General features: G+C 43.8%; 2 protein-coding genes across 2 annotated transcripts; both read left to right on the top strand.

The window, feature by feature from the left end:
- Positions 1-519: 519 nt before the first annotated feature.
- On the top strand, positions 520-8,353 carry LOC131105166 (ubiquitin-conjugating enzyme E2 E1). The gene is made up of 6 exons (XM_058053016.2): positions 520-681; positions 2,421-2,605; positions 3,837-3,887; positions 5,747-5,879; positions 7,962-8,109; positions 8,188-8,353. The coding sequence occupies exons 2-6, from the start codon at positions 2,451-2,453 to the stop codon at positions 8,283-8,285; spliced, it is 585 nt and encodes a 194-aa protein (XP_057908999.1). The 5' UTR covers positions 520-681; positions 2,421-2,450; the 3' UTR covers positions 8,286-8,353.
- Positions 8,354-13,201: 4,848 nt separating this feature from the next.
- On the top strand, positions 13,202-18,450 carry nr1d2a (nuclear receptor subfamily 1, group D, member 2a). The gene is made up of 8 exons (XM_058054061.2): positions 13,202-13,514; positions 15,024-15,269; positions 15,343-15,431; positions 15,516-15,660; positions 16,019-16,686; positions 16,788-16,973; positions 17,059-17,269; positions 17,355-18,450. Exons 1-8 carry the CDS (start codon positions 13,484-13,486, stop codon positions 17,552-17,554), a joined length of 1,776 nt encoding a protein of 591 aa, XP_057910044.2. The 5' UTR covers positions 13,202-13,483; the 3' UTR covers positions 17,555-18,450.
- The last annotated feature ends 1,842 nt before the right edge of the window (positions 18,451-20,292 follow it).

Raw genomic sequence — 20,292 nt, 5'->3', positions numbered from 1 at the left:
GTAAAAGAGATTTAATGAATGACAAGGTTTAACCAAAACACTCATATACTCTGGGTTTATTTATGCATTATACATGTTTTATCAGTTTTCACTCCTGTGTTTATTCTTTATTAGGATTTCATAGTATTATTTATTATATAGTGTGGGTTTATTTATTCATTACACGTGTTGCTGTCAGTTTTTACCTCCGGCATTTATTCTTTATTTAATTCCGGTAATAAACTAGACCGCCATCACGCTGTGGGATGCATAACATAGCAACCCCCAGGTGTCCCCTAGTGGCTGTGAGCAACATAGGTAATGACGTCAACAAAGCTGATTGGACGCTTGCTGATTGTGTTTATGCCAAGTGTCTTTGATGTTGTGGTTAAAAAAAAAGTGCAATATTTTAGTAAATGTTTGAACTGAATAATGTGATAATGTCACCCTTGATGAAAGGCTTTGTTACTTAATTGAATACCTATACATTGATTTAAATGAGAATAAAAATGAAAATAGTTATAGTAAACTAATTGACATTAACGTCATGAGACGTGACAAAAAGGTTGCAGCCTTCCCACAGCTGGAGCGACTCAGTCCAGCCCACTGCGGCCGAGGACAGCTTACTTCCGGTCCGCAGAGGGCGACAAGCAGGCAGCAGCCAACCGAGACTGTGGCGGAGGTCCAGACACAAAAGACTGGGTGAGTGGAATGAGGGGACACCCTGACGCCGACATGTTGCTGTGTAGCTTTCTTCACGGGCGTCATGCTGTTGACGGTTAGGGTTAAGACGTTATCTCGGTGTTTGTTTGCTCGCCATCATTAAAGACAAAACATAATAGACGACTGGAAAAGCGGCTACGACTATGTGCTGGCGCGGCCTCGTTTCTTCCTGCAATGTCGGACTCTAGAAATGTCTCGCTGTCGTCTCCGAGCACACGGCTGTTCCAACGTCGCTACCATCATTTTGACAAAGCTGAATTGTGTTTAAATGTACAATACCTGACATTTTAAGGTGCGTCGCAGGCAGGTTTCACCCACGCCGTTTCAGGAAGTAGCCATGCCCCCCTCCCCAACGTTGGGCCTGAATTAGTGTAGAGGGAGCGGAGGCGGGGGCGTCAGCCTTTAAGGTGGTGGTTTGCTGTATTTGTATGATCCAAAGTTTTATAGCTCACACAGCTAAGAGACGTGTATATCAATATAGCACCACTTTGTGTTGTTAAAATAGAATAGTGCTGGCGTGAGAGAGAGAGCACTGTTAGCATGCCGGCTAACGGACGTGCTCGCTAGCTTGCGAACTTGCCATCAATTACCCTCCAAGCGTTTTAATATTATTGACCTAACTTAGTATCACATTATCTCAACCACAATCAATATCATCTGTGTTTTAATACGGGAAGTCAACTTTCTAGTTCTCCATTAAACAGCAACACCGGCAGTCATGTTATGACGTTTAAAGAGCTGCGTGATGATGATAATAATGCTCATCAATTATGAGCCATTGTACAGTAAGTTCATTCAAAGTAATCTGCAAACATGAAAATAATTAATTCGTCTTCTATTCTGATAATTCGAAGAACATTTTAGTAAATACTACAGGATGCTTGTAAATCGTTTTGCTTGTATTTTGCTGCCATTTCTCCCATATGAAGTAATTGAGTGAATCCAGGACCAAGCTGTGGTTGTCTCATTGAACCTTTTAACTGTTCAAGCACATGGAAACGAGTGTAAAAACAAATGAAGCATCGTTAATGGTGTAGAAGGGTTTATGTGCCAAAAAGTGAGGATGCGCATGGTGCTTGAGTATTGCTTTGACTGCCAAGTCTGCTTGTTTCACCAATCAAATTCAACCTTATTTGTGAAATTATTTCTTAAAACCAATGTCCCGATAATGATGGTAGGACCCGCTGCTTGTTGAGAATAGCGATGCGTGTGTTCGTGTTGGTCTCCAAAAGTGTTCAAGACCAGAACAAGTAACTTGATTGTCACAAGGCGCTTTAGTGGAAAAACATTGGGCGATTGGTCTGTGTTAAGAATCAAAGTTGGGACGACGAGCAGCAGATCTATTGGTGGTGGTCCACGTATATGAATGTATGACAAACTGTCATATATTTCATTAGTAACATCGGTCACCCCTGCTGTAACTGATTTTTAACGCAGCTCGATAAATTACAATGTTGATTGTCAACATAAGGCTTGTTTCCTGCTACTGTGATGATGATGATGGATCTGAGCCATGCAAGTCCCAGGAAGAAAGTGACACTGACAACCCAACCCCCCCGGCTCAGTGTCACTCAACCATCTTGCATCACGATAAATTTGATTATGTTCAAGGTTAAAGCCGACAGCGTCTACTACAACTAGAGGGCAAACGGCTGTCATGTGCGCTCATGAAGTCTCAACATTGAGTGTTTAAATGCTGTGCCCACTTGCCGCCTCAGGTCCTGGTTCTTCTCCAACTCCAAAGCGGTATGTCGGATGAGGATTCCCGTGCCAGCACCAGCTCTTCCTCATCACCACCTTCGTCCAGCCAAACCAGACAGAGGGACACGTCTTGCAAGAAGAAGCGCGAGAGCAAAGCCAGCATGAGCAAGACCTCCAAGCTGCTTTCCACCAGCGCCAAAAGGTAACGGGAAACACAATCCCAGCTCCAGCCGTGATGGGATGTAGCTCATTATTATTCCATTTGTTTTAGCCAGTAGCATGCTGTTCATGTCAACTTGTTGATTTGAACCGTCAGGCTGTTTGTACATCAAGCAGATCAATGTGTGTGTTATAGTCAATGCATGTCTTCCTTTGGTGTTTATCATTAGTTTTTGCACTGTATGTTAGGGTTACACTGCTCTCCAAAAAATGCTAAATCACCATTATTGTGCTTGGAATGCAACTCTATGTTCTTTCTTTATATTTAAATTACACATTGAATTATAGTTTTTAAAAAATGGTCCAGAAGGACAGTTGCGATGGAAATGAATAGAAAGATTGAAAATATTATCTAGTCAAAAACCTTCGCCGCTCACTCTGCAAAACATTCATGCACATGAGAAAGACAAGTCCATTCATGCGATCGCTCCTCCTGCAAGCTAATGAATGACGGCCAGCAACGCTCGCTGGCAATCAGCAGGTAGAACCAGGCCAGTGGAGCCAACTCCCCCTAGACAGTGAGGCTCACGAGGGGACGGGGAGAGTGAGGAAGAAGTGGTAGCCGCCATGCTAATACATGCTAGCAGCGCCTCAAGTAAAATAAATATTAAATTGTTGACATTTGGAGATCAGATGGTGTCAGACAATAAAGAAGCAGGCTGCTCGGCGGAGGAGTGGTTAGCGCGCAGGCAGCGAGGAGACCCGTGTTCAATTCCACTCTCAACCATCTCTGTGTAGAGTTTGCATGTTCTCGCCGTGCATGCATGGGTTTTCTACGGGAACTACAGCTTGCTCCCACATTTCAAACAAATACTAGTTTGATTGACGGCTCCAAATTGTCCATAGGTATGAGCATCAGTGTGAATGGTTGTTTGTCTATGTGCCATGCGATTGGCTGGCGACCCCGCCTCTTGCCTGAAGTCAGTTGGGATAGGCTCCAGCATATCCACAACCCTCATGAGGATAAGCGGTAGAAAATGAATGAATAAATAAAGCTTATTCATGTCTGTAGTAGTCGCTGCTTTTATCAGGCTTGGAAAGCTTTAAAAATCCAGAATTTGTCCTTTAACATGACTGTTGCTTCTGTTTTGACAAAAGGCAACGCTATAAATGTGAGGTACACAAATATTGTGATCTGAAGTGGGCGGTGGACCACACTGATAACGTGCATCTGGGTTAAGTCATGTTTGGTCTTTTTTTGTATGTGTGTGTAGGATTCAGAAAGAGCTGGCTGACATTACACTGGACCCACCGCCAAACTGCAGGTGAGCTTCACAGACCTCCATCATGGCCAACATCATAGAGACTGATGCTGCGTCTAACTTGGTGCACTTGCGTACTTAAAGTTAAGTCTTTTGAGCTTTCACAGAGATGTACAGCAAAATGCAATGCACTGCCAGTACCCGCATGTTGCACACAACACTCAAAGTGGGTGAGTGTCAGTGATGGACACTTGGCGCCCTCAATAGTTGCCATCTTGGCTGTGTAGCAGAATGGGAGGGATGACCAATCATTAAAAGGAGAGAAGAAAAAGCTGATAAATGCAGTGCCTGACAAAAGTCTTGTCGCTTACCCAGGTTGTAGGAACAATAAATAACTTAAGTGCTCATTTGGAATCAGAAATTGTTTAAATGAAAGGCAAAAGCCTGTAGATTTTATTTCCTTATTTCTCCCGTGAGCTTGGAGGACTCATCTGAGTTCTCAGGAATGACGCTAATAACTGATAAAATAATCTGGAATGGCAAAGAAAGCAGTCTTGCACGACTCCCCAGACTTGATGAAGATTGTTTGGTTTCATCTTCCAAGCCTCCTCCTTCACCTAACCCCAAATAGGTAAAATTATGTTACGTCTGGTGCATGGGCTGGCCATTCGTGGAGCATCTTGACCTTTTTCACTATCTGAACTTTGATGTGGAGGCTGAAGTGTGAAAAGGAGCGCCATCCTGCTGAATTTGCCCTCGCTTGTAATTGGAAGACTTTAGAATAGATTTGGAAGAATTTAGATAGAACTAAATAGCACCTAAATAGGTGTAGCATTTGCAGAGGCCCACAGTTTGCAGAAAGGATGGACATGGAAAAGTGGCAGAAGGTTGATTTTTTTTTTTTCTCCCTGATAATTACTTGTTAAACTGCTTCCCAATCACCACAATTACTGCAAAAAACCTGTTGGAAGCCGCTTAAACCCAAGATTCACCCAGAAAACAGTTTGGTGGAGGAATATCACCGCCTGCGGTTACATCCAGTATGGGGGGTGAGCAAGAGATCTGCAGAGTGGATCATACATCAACAGCCTGACGTATCGCAAAATACACACTGACCATTTCATTACCGTTTTTAAAAGTAGAAGAGAGGGCAAATTCTTCAGCAGGATGGCGCTCCTTCTAACACTTCATCCTCCACATCAAAGTTCCTGACCGTGAAGAAGGTCAAGATACTCCAGGATTGACCAGCCCAGACACCAGACATGAACATAATTGAGCATGTATGTTTTACCGAGATGTTGAAAATCTTGTCCTAGCTAGTTCGATGATAAATTACTAATGATAAAAATAGGAAGGTGGTGCATATTTCATTGCTAGTTTACTTTCGCTTTCAAAGAGGATGCCCTCCTGCTGTGAAAGCGCTTACAAATGAAAAATAACCCTAGAGCATAATTACAGTAACATAATTGCCATTTAAAGATGGGGAGGCAGTTTGAAGTATGCACTTTCGACAAATGCTAAGACAAGTATGTGTGGCTGTGTTTCTATTGAATAGAAATTTCTGTGTTTGAGCCGCAGTGGTCACATGCGTTTGTCACGGTCTGTCTTTTACCCCCAAAATGTAAACAAATGAACACACACAACTACAACTGTGTAAAAGAAAAAAAATCATCATTTCCTAGATATTGATTCACCAATGTGATCAGCATGTTTTGATACCAGCATGGTTGCTTCTCAGCCTTAGAATGAGAATGTAAATGCACCTTTTATAGCTACTGTATTTATGTACTATGAAATGCTGTTCAAAAGGCAGACAATGAGTCTTCAGTGCCAGGATGTGGTTGGAGCATGTGAGGTAAAAGTCGTACCTCGCTGCATCCTCTCATTTCTTTGCTCTTGTGCGTGTTTTTGGGCCCCCGCAGTGCCGGCCCCAAAGGTGACAACATCTATGAGTGGAGGTCCACCATATTGGGACCGCCAGGCTCCGTCTACGAGGGAGGCGTCTTCTTCCTGGACATCGCCTTCACACCAGACTACCCCTTCAAACCCCCCAAGGTCAGTCAGCATCAGTCGGGCTTTATTTAGTGACTTATTGAATGAGTACGCGTCTGTATGAAGTGTGTGGATGGTTCCCTTTTTAGCCATCAATGTTTCTTTGTTTTCCTTTTTACTCTTTCATGGCTTTTCTAGATTGTGTGAATGAAATGACTCAGCTGTTCATTTATTCGACTGCAGTCTTGTCATAAAGTCGGTGCAAGGTCCCATTGGGACACGTGAGCCCTTAGATGGCTCTGTAACAACTCTTCATGCTCACGGCACATATCTTTTTCTGTTTGTTTCAACATTCAACACTGCCCATGCAGAGCTTGGCACTTTACTCTTTACTCTACTGGCCCACCACAATAGCAACAAGTTCATAAACACATCATCAGAGAATAGGAAAATGTAGCAGGGACAGATCGGTGTTGCCAATTTAGCCACTTTGTTCTAAAACGTGACAAGCGACAAATCTAGCAAATTTTTCTGGTCCTAGTGGACACTTATGGAGATTAAAGTGAAAGCGTGTACTGCTCTTCACAACAAGCAGCCGCTCACCCCATCTTAAAACACCATTTTGTCTCCAACAGCATCCATAAACATTCTAGACACGTGTCATGGCTAATTATGCAAATAAGAGAATTATGTCATCTGCCCAACCAACCCGTGCCACAGATAGATTTATTGTGCTTAATTGATTCCAGACACAACATGATATGATCATTTCAGGAAAGTAGGATTCCTTATTCATAAATTGAATATTTTCATAGAGCAATGAAAACCTGTTTACGGCATTCTAAATGTATTTTTTACATTATTAGAGCCCTCTAGATACCTTTCCACTTCTATTGCCCAATATAGTGGACATAAAAGACAATAAGTCATCCATCGATCTATTATCCTCACAAGGGTTGCAGGGGCATGCTGGAGCCTATCCCAGCTGTTTTTGGGTGAGAGGCGGGGTACACCCTGGACTGGTCGCCAGCCAATCACAGGGCACATATAGACGTATAGACACGTTCAAAGACATTTGACAATCAATGTCAAACAAAACAGTATTGTTAAGCATGTTAAAGGATCTGCTCTTATGAACGAGACAGTAATAGTAGGCCATATTCAACCACAAAGCAGCCATCTTTTATTTATTACCTTGTGTAAAAACCACAATGTAGCGTGGAACCAGTGTATTACTGTGCTATATTTTATATCCTTCACGTGTTCTTTTGGCGTACATGCACCAAATTTTTACTTGCACCAAAGTCTGGGGATCGAAACTCGTACATAATTTTTATTAAAAAACATTGACCCAATTTCATTCATTTCTACCTCTTATCCTCCCGAGGGTCGCGGGGGTGCTGGAGCCTGTCCCAGCTGTCTTCAGGCGAGAGGCGGGGTACACCCTGGACTGGTCGCCAGCCAATCACAAACTACCATTCACACTCACATTCATACCTATGAACAATTTGGAGTCGCCAATCAACCTAGCATGTTTTTGGAATGTGGGAGGAAACCGGAGTACTTTTAATTTAGGCAAAAAATAAATTTGCTTAAATATGCATTATTAACAATTGGCCATATTCCAATCACAAAACAGCCTTTATTAATATATCTTTGAACAAGTTTCAAAACCCGAAGTGCAAGGAAGTGGCGAGGGATTTCTCTATTCTATTTTTCAGAATATATACTTATCTATTTGTACTTATCTATAGTATCTATAGAAAGTAAAGGTTCAAACATTTTTATGAATATTGTTTTCCCTAAATAATAATTCAATAATAAATCATCCAGATGATCTTAAAGGTAATGAAAAGATAAGTCGGTGTGAAAGTTCATTTATTTTCATAGACTCATTTCCTGCAGCACAGGTGTTTCTCTTTTCGTCCACCGGGGGGCGTCCAAGTATTTTCTAAAGCACACTGCATTCTGTTCAATGAGATACCTTTTGTATGTTTGCTAGTTTATATCTTCCTTATTGTTACCAGTATTTACTTTAGTGTTGCCAGTATTTACTTAAATGACACAATGACGTGTTTTCAAGTACTCGTCGACAGGCCAAAGGAATCGAATATCGTAGTATGCTAATGTGTGGGTCGTTTGCAGGTGACTTTCCGTACAAGGATCTATCACTGCAACATCAACAGCCAGGGCGTGATCTGTCTGGACATCCTGAAGGACAACTGGAGCCCCGCCCTCACCATCTCCAAGGTGCTGCTATCCATCTGCTCCCTGCTCACAGACTGTAACCCAGGTCAGGCAACACACACCTCAGGTTCTTTGTTCAGTCACTGCTTGTTCACACACTTTTAACCCGTTTCCTCACGCGTAGCCGACCCTCTGGTGGGAAGCATCGCCACCCAGTACACGACTAACAGAGCCGAACATGACCGAACAGCCAAACAGTGGACGAAGCGATATGCCACATGAACCTGCAGGGGGGTGACTGCAGCGAGAACAGAAGGAAGGAGGAGGTGGGGTGGGAGTTCCTGGTGGTTTGTGTTGGGGAGGGGGGGGGGGGGGTTGTTTCTATCTCAGATTTTTAGTACTTTATTGTCTGGTATATTTTTTGCTTCCTGATTAAGTTATCTGCGCAGATATGGAAATAAAAGAACATGATGGAAAGGCTGATGTGCTTATTCTTGATTGCAGTAATTGAATGATGTGTAGCCCCCTCTTTTACACCTTGTTGGCAAAGGAAGTTGCAAGTCACCCTTTGACAGCTGTTGTTTCCAAACGTGTTCAAATAATCTCAGCAACAGCGGGTGAAGTTAATGCTCCACTCGTTTTGGGTACATACTGTACAGTATGTGCAAACACTTGGTCAACTTGACACATGGAAATGGACTGCAGTTAGCAGGGGTAGATGTTCATTATCTTACTATATTAAAAGTACATGTGACTATTACTGCCTTTTACAATCACCTGCCTTATAACACCTCGGTACTTTTTTTAACAATACAGTAAAGTCTCGTTATATCGATATCGGTTATATCGAAGTACTGCTTATTACGATTATTACGACTATTTTCATTTCCCGGCAAATTTCTAGTCTTTTATGATATAATTAGTTCCATTAGTACGATACCTGGTTATTATGATAATCCGGTTACTACGATGCCCTTTTCATCTCCCGCCAGCCAATTTGGTCTGCTTATATCGATACAAAAGGAGCTTAAATCAATCTTTGCTTAAGGATTTCAATACCAAAAAAGAACACGGCGAACGGCTGCTTCCAGTCAACTTTATTTTTCAAACTTCCACCACCAGAGCGCAGCACACACACCGATTCCCGCAGTTGACTGGAAGCAGCCGTTCGCCGTGTTCTCCATTGTTCTATACTATAGAACAATGTCGAGTGCATTATTGCCCACTTTTAATGCAGTTCGGCGCAGGATCGGATATATCGACAGTCCGGTTATATCGATATTTTTTCCGACTCCCGACAATATCGATATAACGAGACTTTACTGTATTTTAGGGCACTGTGCTCCTGAGCAAATAACTAGTGATCCCCAGGTCCAAATACAAGAAATGGGAAGATAACTCATTTTCTGTGTCTGCTCTGGAACTCTCGTCTGGTCTAACTGGGTTACGCTCCATCAGTTTTAACTAAAATCACACTTTTTTAAGCTAGTTTTGTGTTTTTAGCATTGTGTTGTCTCTGCTCTGTGCTGTGTATTTGTTTCTGCTTCTGTTATGATGTTTTGTAAACTATGGGACGTCCATTGACAAAACAAATAGTGACATTTGCAGGTAACTCCCAATAACGCAAAAATATCCACATTTTGTTACTTCACACACACAACTCTTGCCCATAAACCACCCAAAAACGTGTGCGTAACATGCCACTTCAGACAAATCCACATAAAATGAAGTTGGAATTGCCAGTAAGATGACATGCTTCTAGTTTCCACATCACACTTGTTGGACCAAAACTTGTTGAATCAATGTAATGACATCAGAAGTCAGTCTCTTAGTCCCCACCTTTAATTCTGCACTGCACTGGTGAAGAAAGCCCAAAAATAATACCTGCATGTGTCATTCATGCTCATTTTGTGTTCGCTCCAAATCCCACAACACTGAATATACCAGCACCGGAAAAGCCAAATCATAATGACTTGTGTCTAGGTAACTATTTGTATCATTATGACTTGATGGCTATTTAAAAATCCAACGTTAAGTGTCAGGAAGCATGTGCCGCTCCCTCACGTGCAAACAGTCAGCTGTTGTGTGGACACGATGTTCCCACTGGAAACCTCATTGGAAAGCTAACTTTTCCCCCCACCATCTCTGCAGCGTATTGTGGCCTGCCACAGTGGTGTTATATTTAGCCTTATGTACCAGCTGTGTTTGTAGGAAAAAACAACTTAGCAAGGGAAAACATTCTTCTTTAAATTCCCTTTTCTCATCCAACGTCTTCTCACGTGAGATCATAACACCCATTGGTCATTTGTTTTTATACAAATGAAGTACTAATCAGTATTATATAGAAATGGCATATTGGAAAGACACCACTGAAGGATGCGGGACAGGCCACTTTCATACATTTTGTTTATTATAAACATTAAAAGAAAACCAATCCGGGTCAGTATAAAGTATGCTTAGCTTTAGCTTTGTGTTATAGCTGACAAAGCAAATTAGTGTAATATATCATAATATAAGGCTACATATCGGATCAGTGGTTAGCATGCAGGCCTCACAGCTAGGAGACCCGAGTTCAAGTCCTCCCTCGGCCATCTCTGTGTGGAGTTTGCGTGTTCTCCCCGTGCATGCGTGGGTTTTCTCCGGGTACTCCGGTTTCCTCCCACATTCCAAAAACATGCTAGGTTAATTGGTGACTCCAAATTGTCCATAGGTATGAATGTGAGTGTGAATGGTTGTTTGTCGATATGTGCCCTGTGATTGGTTGGCCACCAGTCCAGGGTGTACCCCGCCTCTCACCCGAAGACAGCTGGGCTCCAGCACACCCGCAACCCTCGCGAGATTAAGCGGTAGAAAATGAATGAATAAATGAATGAATGACTATAATAATATATACTCTGATCCAGATTTCAAGACAAGTGGTGAAAATGGCATCACGGAGGACATCCACTGTCTGGTACTGATGTCCATTTTTGCAAAATCTTCCCTTGCCATCCATCCCCAAATGTTGTCAGTTGGATGTGAAAAAGCCAGTCATTACCACACAGATGAGGGCCTTCAGTCATGTGGGATGCCCCCAACATCACATATCCACCTGCCGTTTGACGCCCCTGCACAACCGGAAGCTCTGTTGTTCCATTGAAGAATAAAAAACAGCCCAGATCATGATAGTACTCCCTCCACTGTGCCGTGTGGAAAACATGTTTGGTACTCTCGTGCAAATTCCAAATGGGCAATTTTGGCCCAGAATGGTCCCGTGTCTTGATGGACAACGACATTGAATCCTCATTTTGGGGTCTACCACTTGACTTTTTGTTCCATAACCTTACCCTGAATTCACACCAGACTTGTACCGTTGCTTGGGTGTAGCAGAGAGTCGTACGCTTTCTAATTGCTTCCATTTTAATCAGCCTGGCAATTCACAACCAGCCAACACACTTCCTTATGGGCGTGGCCAGATAAACTGTTTCTTTAGGTGTAAGGGAAAGTCACATTTGTTTACAATTCCTAAAGACGCCACCATCAGGCAAAAGTGGTTGGAGTCCCTGATTCCCTACCAGCAAAAGAAATGTATTTTAATCTCTTAACGGCATTTCACACTGGGCTGTTTTGTGAACGTGGGCCACTATGCAGCTGGACTAGCTGACAAACTGCTGCAAAAAACATAACACGTTACCAATGCTGTAGAAAACACTAAAATGCTAAAGCTACTTACCATTGAGAGATGTCTTGAAGACTTCTTTTTTTGAGAAACTTCAGACTGTCCAGTCTCTACTTCCGGATCGGATTCGGGTTCCAACACATGTGGCTGTATGTTAAAAGCAGACATTTTAAAAAGATAAATCTCAGTTTATTATCAACTCCTATAAAGTTTGCATCAAGTGGCACAACACCAGAAGTCCTTCTTAGCAGATTCTGGAAGAACGATAAAACTTTGTTTGCTGGTTATTGTGTGTAGCTGCTCTATAGGAGTCCACAATTCAATACAAAGAATTGAAAAATGAACATAATAGGTCCCCTTTAATTGATTTTGTTTTTAGACTATGCCAAAGGCCAATAAAAAATGAGCTGCAGCCAACACTTTGGTCTTCTAGGACATTCTAGAACATTTAGGAACGCAGGAAGTTGCTATGCAGTCTCACTTTCACAAAGGAATTGTTTTACATATGAGAAATAGTTGTGACATAGTTGTGACTTTTACTTCATCACTATGTACTCTCATTATAGTTGGATATGGACATTAATTTATGTCAAGATTTTTGGGTAAATTGAACTTAGAAAACTGTACTTTAATGCTTTATTTACATTTTCACAATGGTTACTGCACTGTGTTCTTGCCTTAAAAACTAGAGGCTTTTTTTATTATTTAAATCGGGACGGTTTAAACATTTGTTACTGTACTGTAATTGTCTTTAACCAAGACATACAGTATCTTTAGCTTTTGAAAAAATGTGTTTTTTTTGCTTTCTAATGAGGTCTTTTATGTAGAAATAATGGTGCTTTTTAATGCACACTTTTACCTACAGAAATTTTGAGGAAAATGCATTTTTTTCTTTGCATTCCCCAAGAAAATACAATCTATTATGCAAGATTCATTTGCATTTTCAACCATTAACTATTATTATTAATACTAACTGCAGTTGATACAGTTTCATTTGTTTGTTAATTAACGTTGACATTTGTCCGTGTCTGTGTATTTGTACACATTTGTACACTTAACATTGATTCCATTACTTTGGTTTAAGTCGAATGAATGACACCGAAATTCCATTCCAAGAAGATTCCATTTGATTATATAAGCTTGTTGAGCTGCACGTGTACTTGAACTGTATTAAATTGTAAGTACAGTATACGATCACCACAGTTGGATACATTTCAAAGTGTATATTAAGTAAATAAAACGTCATTATTATTATGATGATCATTATTACAAGTATACTTTTAGTAAAGTGAAACTGTTGCTTGGGGTGGAGGCTGAAGCGAGACTGTGCATGTGCGCGCGCACCAGGTTTCACGCAGCACGTCGGCGGCTGCAACGTGACCGCCTCGTGTGTTACGTCCCCTCAGCCAGCTAAGCCCCGCCCCCTCGGCCCTGCTGAAACTGTGTCACTGGGTTAAAGTGGCTCGGGAGCCAGGCCGGAGGGGCGTGGCCTCGGCCGCAGCTCGCTCACATGGGCGAGCCCATGAGCGCGGAGGAACATTCAGTTCTAGTCCGCACGCACAGCAAAGGGGGAGTTCCTCCAAAGATTATTTCCCACCCTCTTTCTCTCTTTCCACCCAGCTAGCTCGATCTAGAACAAGTCGTGAGTCACCGAACCGGACCTACGACGACCCACAAACACACTCCTGATGTTGTGAGCTGCCCTGTCGTCTTCTCTTGCTCGGTGCTTGTCAACTTGTTCGGTCGCCATCTTCTTCCGCCACAAGTCGTCAGTTGATTTTTCAACACTTTTCACTTGATTGTCTTTTCCCCTCGATTGGAGATGCCCGAGGACGTAGGACCAGCTAAACCTGGTAAGTCGACGATATTTGATAACAGAAATAAAACACCTAAATATGAATGAATGCTACAATATTACAATGACGAAAAGGTTGTAGTTGTGTTGTAGTTCACAATTGCATTCAGACGAGATAGATCATGGAAACGACCTTCTTATCTTGACTAAAATGATCATTTTTATCCTGTTTCGTGAAAGGAAATGTCCCCAAAGTATTATTGTGATAGTTAAACTAGATTAAGCTGTCATGAAGAAGGCACAGCTCGAATGAATGGCGACCTCAAATGCTGCTTTTAAAGCTACCACACCGACAAGGGTGCTTTAAACTCTTTAACATGTAGCCCACCTGGACTCGGACGCTGACAACAGTGGCCCATATCCCATTTTGAAGCTTTAAATCAGGGTTGAGAGTGTCATATTGTCGTTGTTGTCGTCCACTTTGACACAACAACCGTGTTCCACTTCCTAGCCAGGGCTCACATGGACATCGTAGCCTAGCCATGTGCCACTGTGTACACGCTTCTGCCAACTCACGTCTGATTGGCCGGGGGGCGGAGCTATGCGCGCACGAGTCCCGGCTGTCTCTCACCCGGATTGGCTGACAGCATGTCGGTGACGTCACGCATTGCATAATCCACAACCGTACACAGTGGCGAGGTACACGTGAGTCTGACTTGACCCAGATTGTAGTCCTGCTTGGCGTCCTCAGTCCTCCATGACACATCCACATGGCTGTGTTAGGTAATCACTTACATAGGTGTGGAGGACAAAAACACGCCTTTTGCAGGACAATTGCCTATTAAGGTCTATTATACTTGGGAGGTTTCAAGAGAATCAAAACTTCAAAAATCAAAACCAGACTTGCAATAGGCATTTGTCTCATTTTCTTTGATTGATCAATTGCTTTTGACATTTTCTCCCATGTGAATTTTAGCAGATAATGTGCATTCCTGTTTGCAATGCTGTTTGCAAAGCTGTTGCCGTCATGACACTTAAGCTACCTTTTAATGCACAGTATCACAACTCGACCATGTCTCTGCACCCTAAAATGGCTGCGGGCTTTTTTTTTTTTTTGAAAGATTTCATTGAGTATTCTTGGTGCCAAAGCTGTCACTACAGTTGCCAAGCTCACTCTTGTGTAACCCTCCGGTGTGTGTGTTTTTTTTTTCAATAGCCACCCTCCGACATATTTTGTTTCACACAAGTGTTTGCGTTGCTCCACTGCTTCAGTGACCTCGTCTGTGAGAGTCCGTCAGCATCCCATGCTCACAGCCTTGTTATGTAACACATGTTATCCAACCAGTGAGCCTGGAGGTGATAAAGCAGGTCAATCATGGCAGCTGAGGCACACACACAGACACACACACACACACACACAATGGAGGTGTGTTCTTCCTGTGAGGCAGTACGTGAACTGTATTTGTAGCTCTTAAGATCTTTCGTATTAAGCAGCGTCAGGAAAAACAACCAACAAAAATGCACCATGCCCAAATAAATTCTCAACCCCATCCTCTTCTGTCTTTAGGCGGAGTCATCGCCTACATCTCCTCAGGCTCCGCCTCCAGCCCAGAGTCCTGCATGAGTACCAGCCCAAGCGCCGGCGGTGGCGGCTTCATGTCCACGTCGCCCACCCCACCCCGCTCCTCATTGCCCAGCAGGGCAGTGGGCATGGTGGTAGACATTGCCCCGCCGACCAAAAGTGGACCCAGAGCCGGAAGTGGCGTGGAGAAAGCGGGCCGGTCCTCTGCATCCACCAAGAGCAGCATCACCAGTAGGCAGACTCTAGAATTAATAACACACTGATGGAATGGTGTGCGTTAGCTTAACATCTGTGTTTCTTTTAGAAATCAATGGCATGGTGCTGCTGTGTAAGGTGTGCGGAGACGTGGCCTCAGGATTCCATTATGGCGTCCACGCGTGCGAAGGTTGCAAGGTGAGACTTAACGTCACTCTTGTTGACAAAGTTTTAACACACTCGCACAAATTGACGCTAACCCCCGCATCATCGCTCTTTTAGGGATTCTTCCGAAGGAGCATCCAGCAGAACATCCAGTACAAGAAGTGTCTCAAGATGGAGAACTGCACCATCATGAGAATCAACAGGAACCGCTGCCAGCAGTGCCGCTTCAAGAAATGTCTGGCTGTCGGGATGTCCCGAGATGGTGAGTCCTCGCTCCATATTTGCTTTTTTGTTATGACTGTTATTGGCATTATAGCATGCGAATGCAGAAAAATCTTACATAAACATTTTTTCTGCTCCAAATAGTAAATATTTTTTGCCCAGCAAACATAAGGCCCCTCTGCTGGTGGAGATCATAGTTGCAGCCCAACGTGACAACACTGTAATAACAGGAGTTGGCCACTAGACGGAGTATAATTTTATTTGATTTAACTCGCACATGAAACATTTATCCACAGGATAATTTGGGAAAAAGTATTTCCATCTTTAGATTATTCTTCTTACAGCTGAATGTGAAATAAGGTGAGACTGAGTGTAATGTCATTGTGTTGTGTCCTCAGCTGTCAGATTCGGGCGCATTCCAAAGCGGGAGAAGCAAAGGATGCTGCTGGAAATGCAGAACGCCATGAACAACATGATGAGCAGCAACAGTCAGCTGCACAACATGCTGCATGGCCACCAGAGCCCCCCACTGCCCAGCGACACCAGTCCCTCGCTGTCCTCCTCATCCTCCTCCTCGTCCTCCTCCCTGTCTTCAGACTCCCCGTCCTGCTCCAACCCGTCCTCCCCTCAGTGCCCCCAGGACGCAGAGTCGGTGGTCTCAATGGACACCAACTCCAGCTCCGCCTCTTCCTGCTCGTCGGACAGCGGCGAGGATGAGGGGGGCATGGGCAGGCAGCACCACAATGCCTTTGAGAGGACCCAGCACCAGGAACGCCAGGCCTCCCCATCGCCTGTCGTCCCAGAGACGGCGACTGGCTCAGACAGCTGCATGGATGCGACTCAGCAGCAGCAGCAGCAGCAGAGCTGGAACTGCTGGAACAATGATGTGGTGATGAGAGGCTACCAGGACAGCTCGTACAGCAACAACCAACACGTCAGAAACGTCGCCTTCAATGACGAGAGGCGAGAGTGCCCGCAGCAGCTTGGCGGCGGCCCCAGCTGTCCAATGGACGCCCACCGACAGCGGGCTTACCACAACGGACCAAGCAACAGCAGAGCACACCTGGTGAGTCATTATGACAGTAGGGAGACCTTACAAAATGGCAGCCGCATGACCACTTAAATGTAATTATTTTTGCGAATGCTCACTCACCTCCTCCCTCTCAGGTGTGTCCCATGAACACCTCCCCCTACGTGGACCCCAGCAAGCCCAGCCAGGAGATCTGGGAGGAGTTTTCCATGAGCTTCACCCCTGCTGTGCGGGAGGTGGTGGAATTCGCCAAGAGGATCCCAGGCTTTCGTGACCTCCCAGAGCATGACCAAGTGGGCTTGTTGAAGGCGGGAACCTTTGAGGTAGGAGGCCATGGTTGCCCCTCATTGATGACATTATGACCACCACAGCACGGCAAGCCAACTCTCCTCTGATTGGTCCCCTCAGGTGCTGATGGTCAGGTTTGCCTCTCTCTTCAACATGGCCGAACGCACGGTGACCTTCCTGAGCGGCAAGCACTACAGCCTGGACACGCTCAGGTCACTCGGCGCCGGCGAGCTGCTCACTTCCATGTGTGAGTTCAGCGAAAAGCTAATGGCGCTGAGACTGGACCAGGAAGAGATGAGCCTATTCACCGCTGTGGTACTCGTCTCCGCCGGTAAGAACACCAATCATGAATTGGAATATAAAAACTCTAACCCCCCCACAAAGACAACATGCTCACCTCTGTTCCTCCTTCTCAGACCGCTCGGGCATCCAGGACCTGAATGCCGTGGAGGCCCTGCAGGACAAACTGATTCGGGCCCTGCGGAACCTGGTGATGCAAAACCACGGCGAGGAGGCTGCCACCACCTTCACTAAGCTGCTGCTCAAACTCCCCGAACTGCGTTCCCTCAACAACATGCACTCTGAGGAGCTCCTCTCCTTCAAGGTGCATCCGTGATGACTTCCTAGGCCACGCCCACCCAGCCCGGGCTCCACCCCTTACCACACCAACCCACCCACCTCTCTGCATCTGACCAACCCCGTTGTGTGTTTATTTTGCGGAATGTATTACAAGTTGTTTTGTACTCTATTTTTGTGTGAAGTGGACCGCGCGGGGTCCAGAGAGAAGAACAGTACTGTATTTATGGAGACAAGCTGACGTTGTTGCAAACATGGAGGCACTTTTCTACTTTCAGCAGGAAGAAGAAACTCATCTTTGCTGTATGCAATGATTGAAAGTATCTGCAACGTTTTATTTAGTTTCTTTTCATTTCCTCCAGAAGCCATTTAATGTAAAAAAAATGCGAGTGAATGTGAAACGCAAAACTTGCATGTTTATTTGCTCTTCGAGAGGCTTGCTAGCTAGCCAGGAAGCTAACGGCTAATGTGACGAATGTGCTGCTAATGCATGGCTAAACTTCTCCTCTCGCCTCACCACGCACCATCTTCCCTTGTGTGCGTGTGTGTGTGTGTAGTGTTGTACTCTTTTTACTTTCATGTTTTTTTTTGTAGCCTCTGCGCCACCTTGCTCGCGCTTGGCCTGATTTCTGGAACACTACATTCGCACAAATTCACGTTAAATCCACCACCAGTGTCAGGGCGAGGTTCCATGGAGGTGAAGCATAATCATAAGTATATTTTGTGTTTTCTAACTTTCCACTTTGTATGAATTTTTTTTTTTTAATTGAACGTTGTGCTTTCTGCCGGGCACTGAACATGAAGCGTGTCATCCATGATGTTTGTTGTACTTGGCAACACTGTCACATGTAAATAACTATATATATAAATATATATAAATATCTCTTGAACATAGACAAATATGTATAGTATAAATGAATAAATATGGGAGAAGAATATTGTTTAATGTGTCTTTTTTTACATATATATATATATATATATACATATATTTTACATATTAATGAGGGAAGCTCCGATCGGTCGGCCATTGATCAATATCGGCTAACTTCCGTGAAAAGGCACGTGGGCGAGCGTCCCGCCCGCTTCACACTGCGCAGGCGTACCAAACCCAATCCATACGTGTCTTCAGAGTGGAACTTACCTGACCTTGGTGAGCGTTTCCAGCAACACATTAATATCTCGCTGGAGTAGCATGAAAAAAAAAAAAAAAAAAAAAAAAAATATATATATATATATATATATATATATATATGTGTGTGTGTGTGTGTGTATAGTATATTATAGTATAGTACGACATTTGAAGAACAAACTTGACGGAGTATGGTGAGTTTTCGAGACTCACAATGTGATCGTCAGTCATTAGTCAATCGCGACAGTCGGAAGTCTGAAGCAAATAATCCGAAAAACAATTTTAATTAAACGGACTCGATCACCAAAGTCTCTCGTACTCTCTTTCACTCGCAGCCCCGCTTCATGATACCCGGAAGTCCTGCCAGAACACATCGTATGTAAATTTCACGAGTGGTACATGTTCTCTTGTCACATATGTCACATATTTGTCTATATAAAGGTGATTTTATGGTTCACTTTATCATATCATATAGCCAATAGCAAGGGTGCAACCAGAAAATATGGGCCCCATGAAAAAAATCAAGTTGTGCGCCCCCACTTTCTATTTTTTAATAATGAGCTCTTATTTGGGCCCTCTGGCAGTCAGAGGACATTGGGATTGTCATAACTGTTCTGTCTTATACGGCACCCCTGGCCAATAGCACTCATGATAAATACATTTAAAAAATGTACACTTAATTAGCGTAATGGCCCTATTAAAACATCAGGGAGCTTTTCTCCACAAGATGGCGCCGTTGGACAAAGGGTTCAGCATTGAACGCATCACATACAGTACATCATAATAAGAGTTGCAGTGACCTTTAAGATAATGTAATTTAATACGTGGGGGCTGTTCTTTCCAAACAGGAAGTGGAGCAAACAAGGAACAATTTAATGAGCCCAATTCATCATAAACGCAAACAATTTTTGAGAAGTATTCATTAAACCGCTCATCTTTGTCCACTACTCCATCATGCTGATAGCTTTTGCTAACAAAATGGTTATCTAGCCAAGTATGTACAGATGAGTGGTGGATGGAGAGAAAGTGCATGAGGATGGAATGTTCTGGAATGGAAGTGAGGCCCGGTGGCAGAGGAGGAATGTTTGAATGTTTCACATGGTTGTCCTCTGGATGACCCCCCTCTCCACCCCTCCACCACCAACACACCCCCCAACTCCTCCCTCTCTAATGGTGTGGGAGATAGTGGGAGTAATTAGCCTCCTTAAAGCAAGAGCTTCAGCATCCCGTGCGTTTATGCTCCCAGTGCACTTCTTGTAAAACAATGCCGCTTCAACATGCCGCCTTTATTTTCCTTACACCCCCCCCCCCCAACCCTCTGCAGGTGAGCAGCTTGGTCTTGGGGCAGATTTAATTACGGTCGTCCAGAGTGCAAATATCTCCCACTCAAAGTCAGGCATGAGGAAGTGGAGTGGTCGTGGATGAAGACAAACGGGGCCTGAAAAGTATTGATTTTCCTTGAAAGGCCACATGATAACAAATATGGCCGCCACCTCATCTATGTTTCAGTATGTTCTATTTATAGAAGTCGAGAGAACATAGTCACAATTCACACACATGCGTTTTACTTTAAAACATTGCATTACAGTATTTCCATTAATGAGGGAGAGGGTAAGCCAATACTGCCATCAAATGGAGACTCTTTGTCT

Source organism: Doryrhamphus excisus, linkage group LG5 (genome assembly GCF_037039965.1).
Source record: "Doryrhamphus excisus strain RoL-2023G ecotype Guam linkage group LG5, RoL_Dexc_Guam_v1.1, whole genome shotgun sequence".
Taxonomy (NCBI): Eukaryota; Metazoa; Chordata; class Actinopteri; order Syngnathiformes; family Syngnathidae; genus Doryrhamphus; species Doryrhamphus excisus.
Note: the sequence above shows the minus strand (reverse complement) of the source record. Positions and strands in the feature narration are given on the sequence as shown.

What these genes read in the sequence shown, in the direction of transcription:
- LOC131105166 (XM_058053016.2), top strand. Translation starts at nt 2,451, where the DNA reads ATGTCGGATGAGGATTCCCGTGCCAGCACCAGCTCTTCCTCATCACCA. An exon ending in GACCCACCGCCAAACTGCAG is followed by an intron (nt 3,888 to 5,746) that starts GTGAGCTTCACA and finishes GGGCCCCCGCAG; the next exon opens with TGCCGGCCCCAAAGGTGACA. An exon ending in ACCCCTTCAAACCCCCCAAG is followed by an intron (nt 5,880 to 7,961) that starts GTCAGTCAGCAT and finishes GGTCGTTTGCAG; the next exon opens with GTGACTTTCCGTACAAGGAT.
- nr1d2a (XM_058054061.2), top strand. Translation starts at nt 13,484, where the DNA reads ATGCCCGAGGACGTAGGACCAGCTAAACCTG. An exon ending in CACCAAGAGCAGCATCACCA is followed by an intron (nt 15,270 to 15,342) that starts GTAGGCAGACTC and finishes TGTTTCTTTTAG; the next exon opens with AAATCAATGGCATGGTGCTG. An exon ending in TGAAGGCGGGAACCTTTGAG is followed by an intron (nt 16,974 to 17,058) that starts GTAGGAGGCCAT and finishes TGGTCCCCTCAG; the next exon opens with GTGCTGATGGTCAGGTTTGC.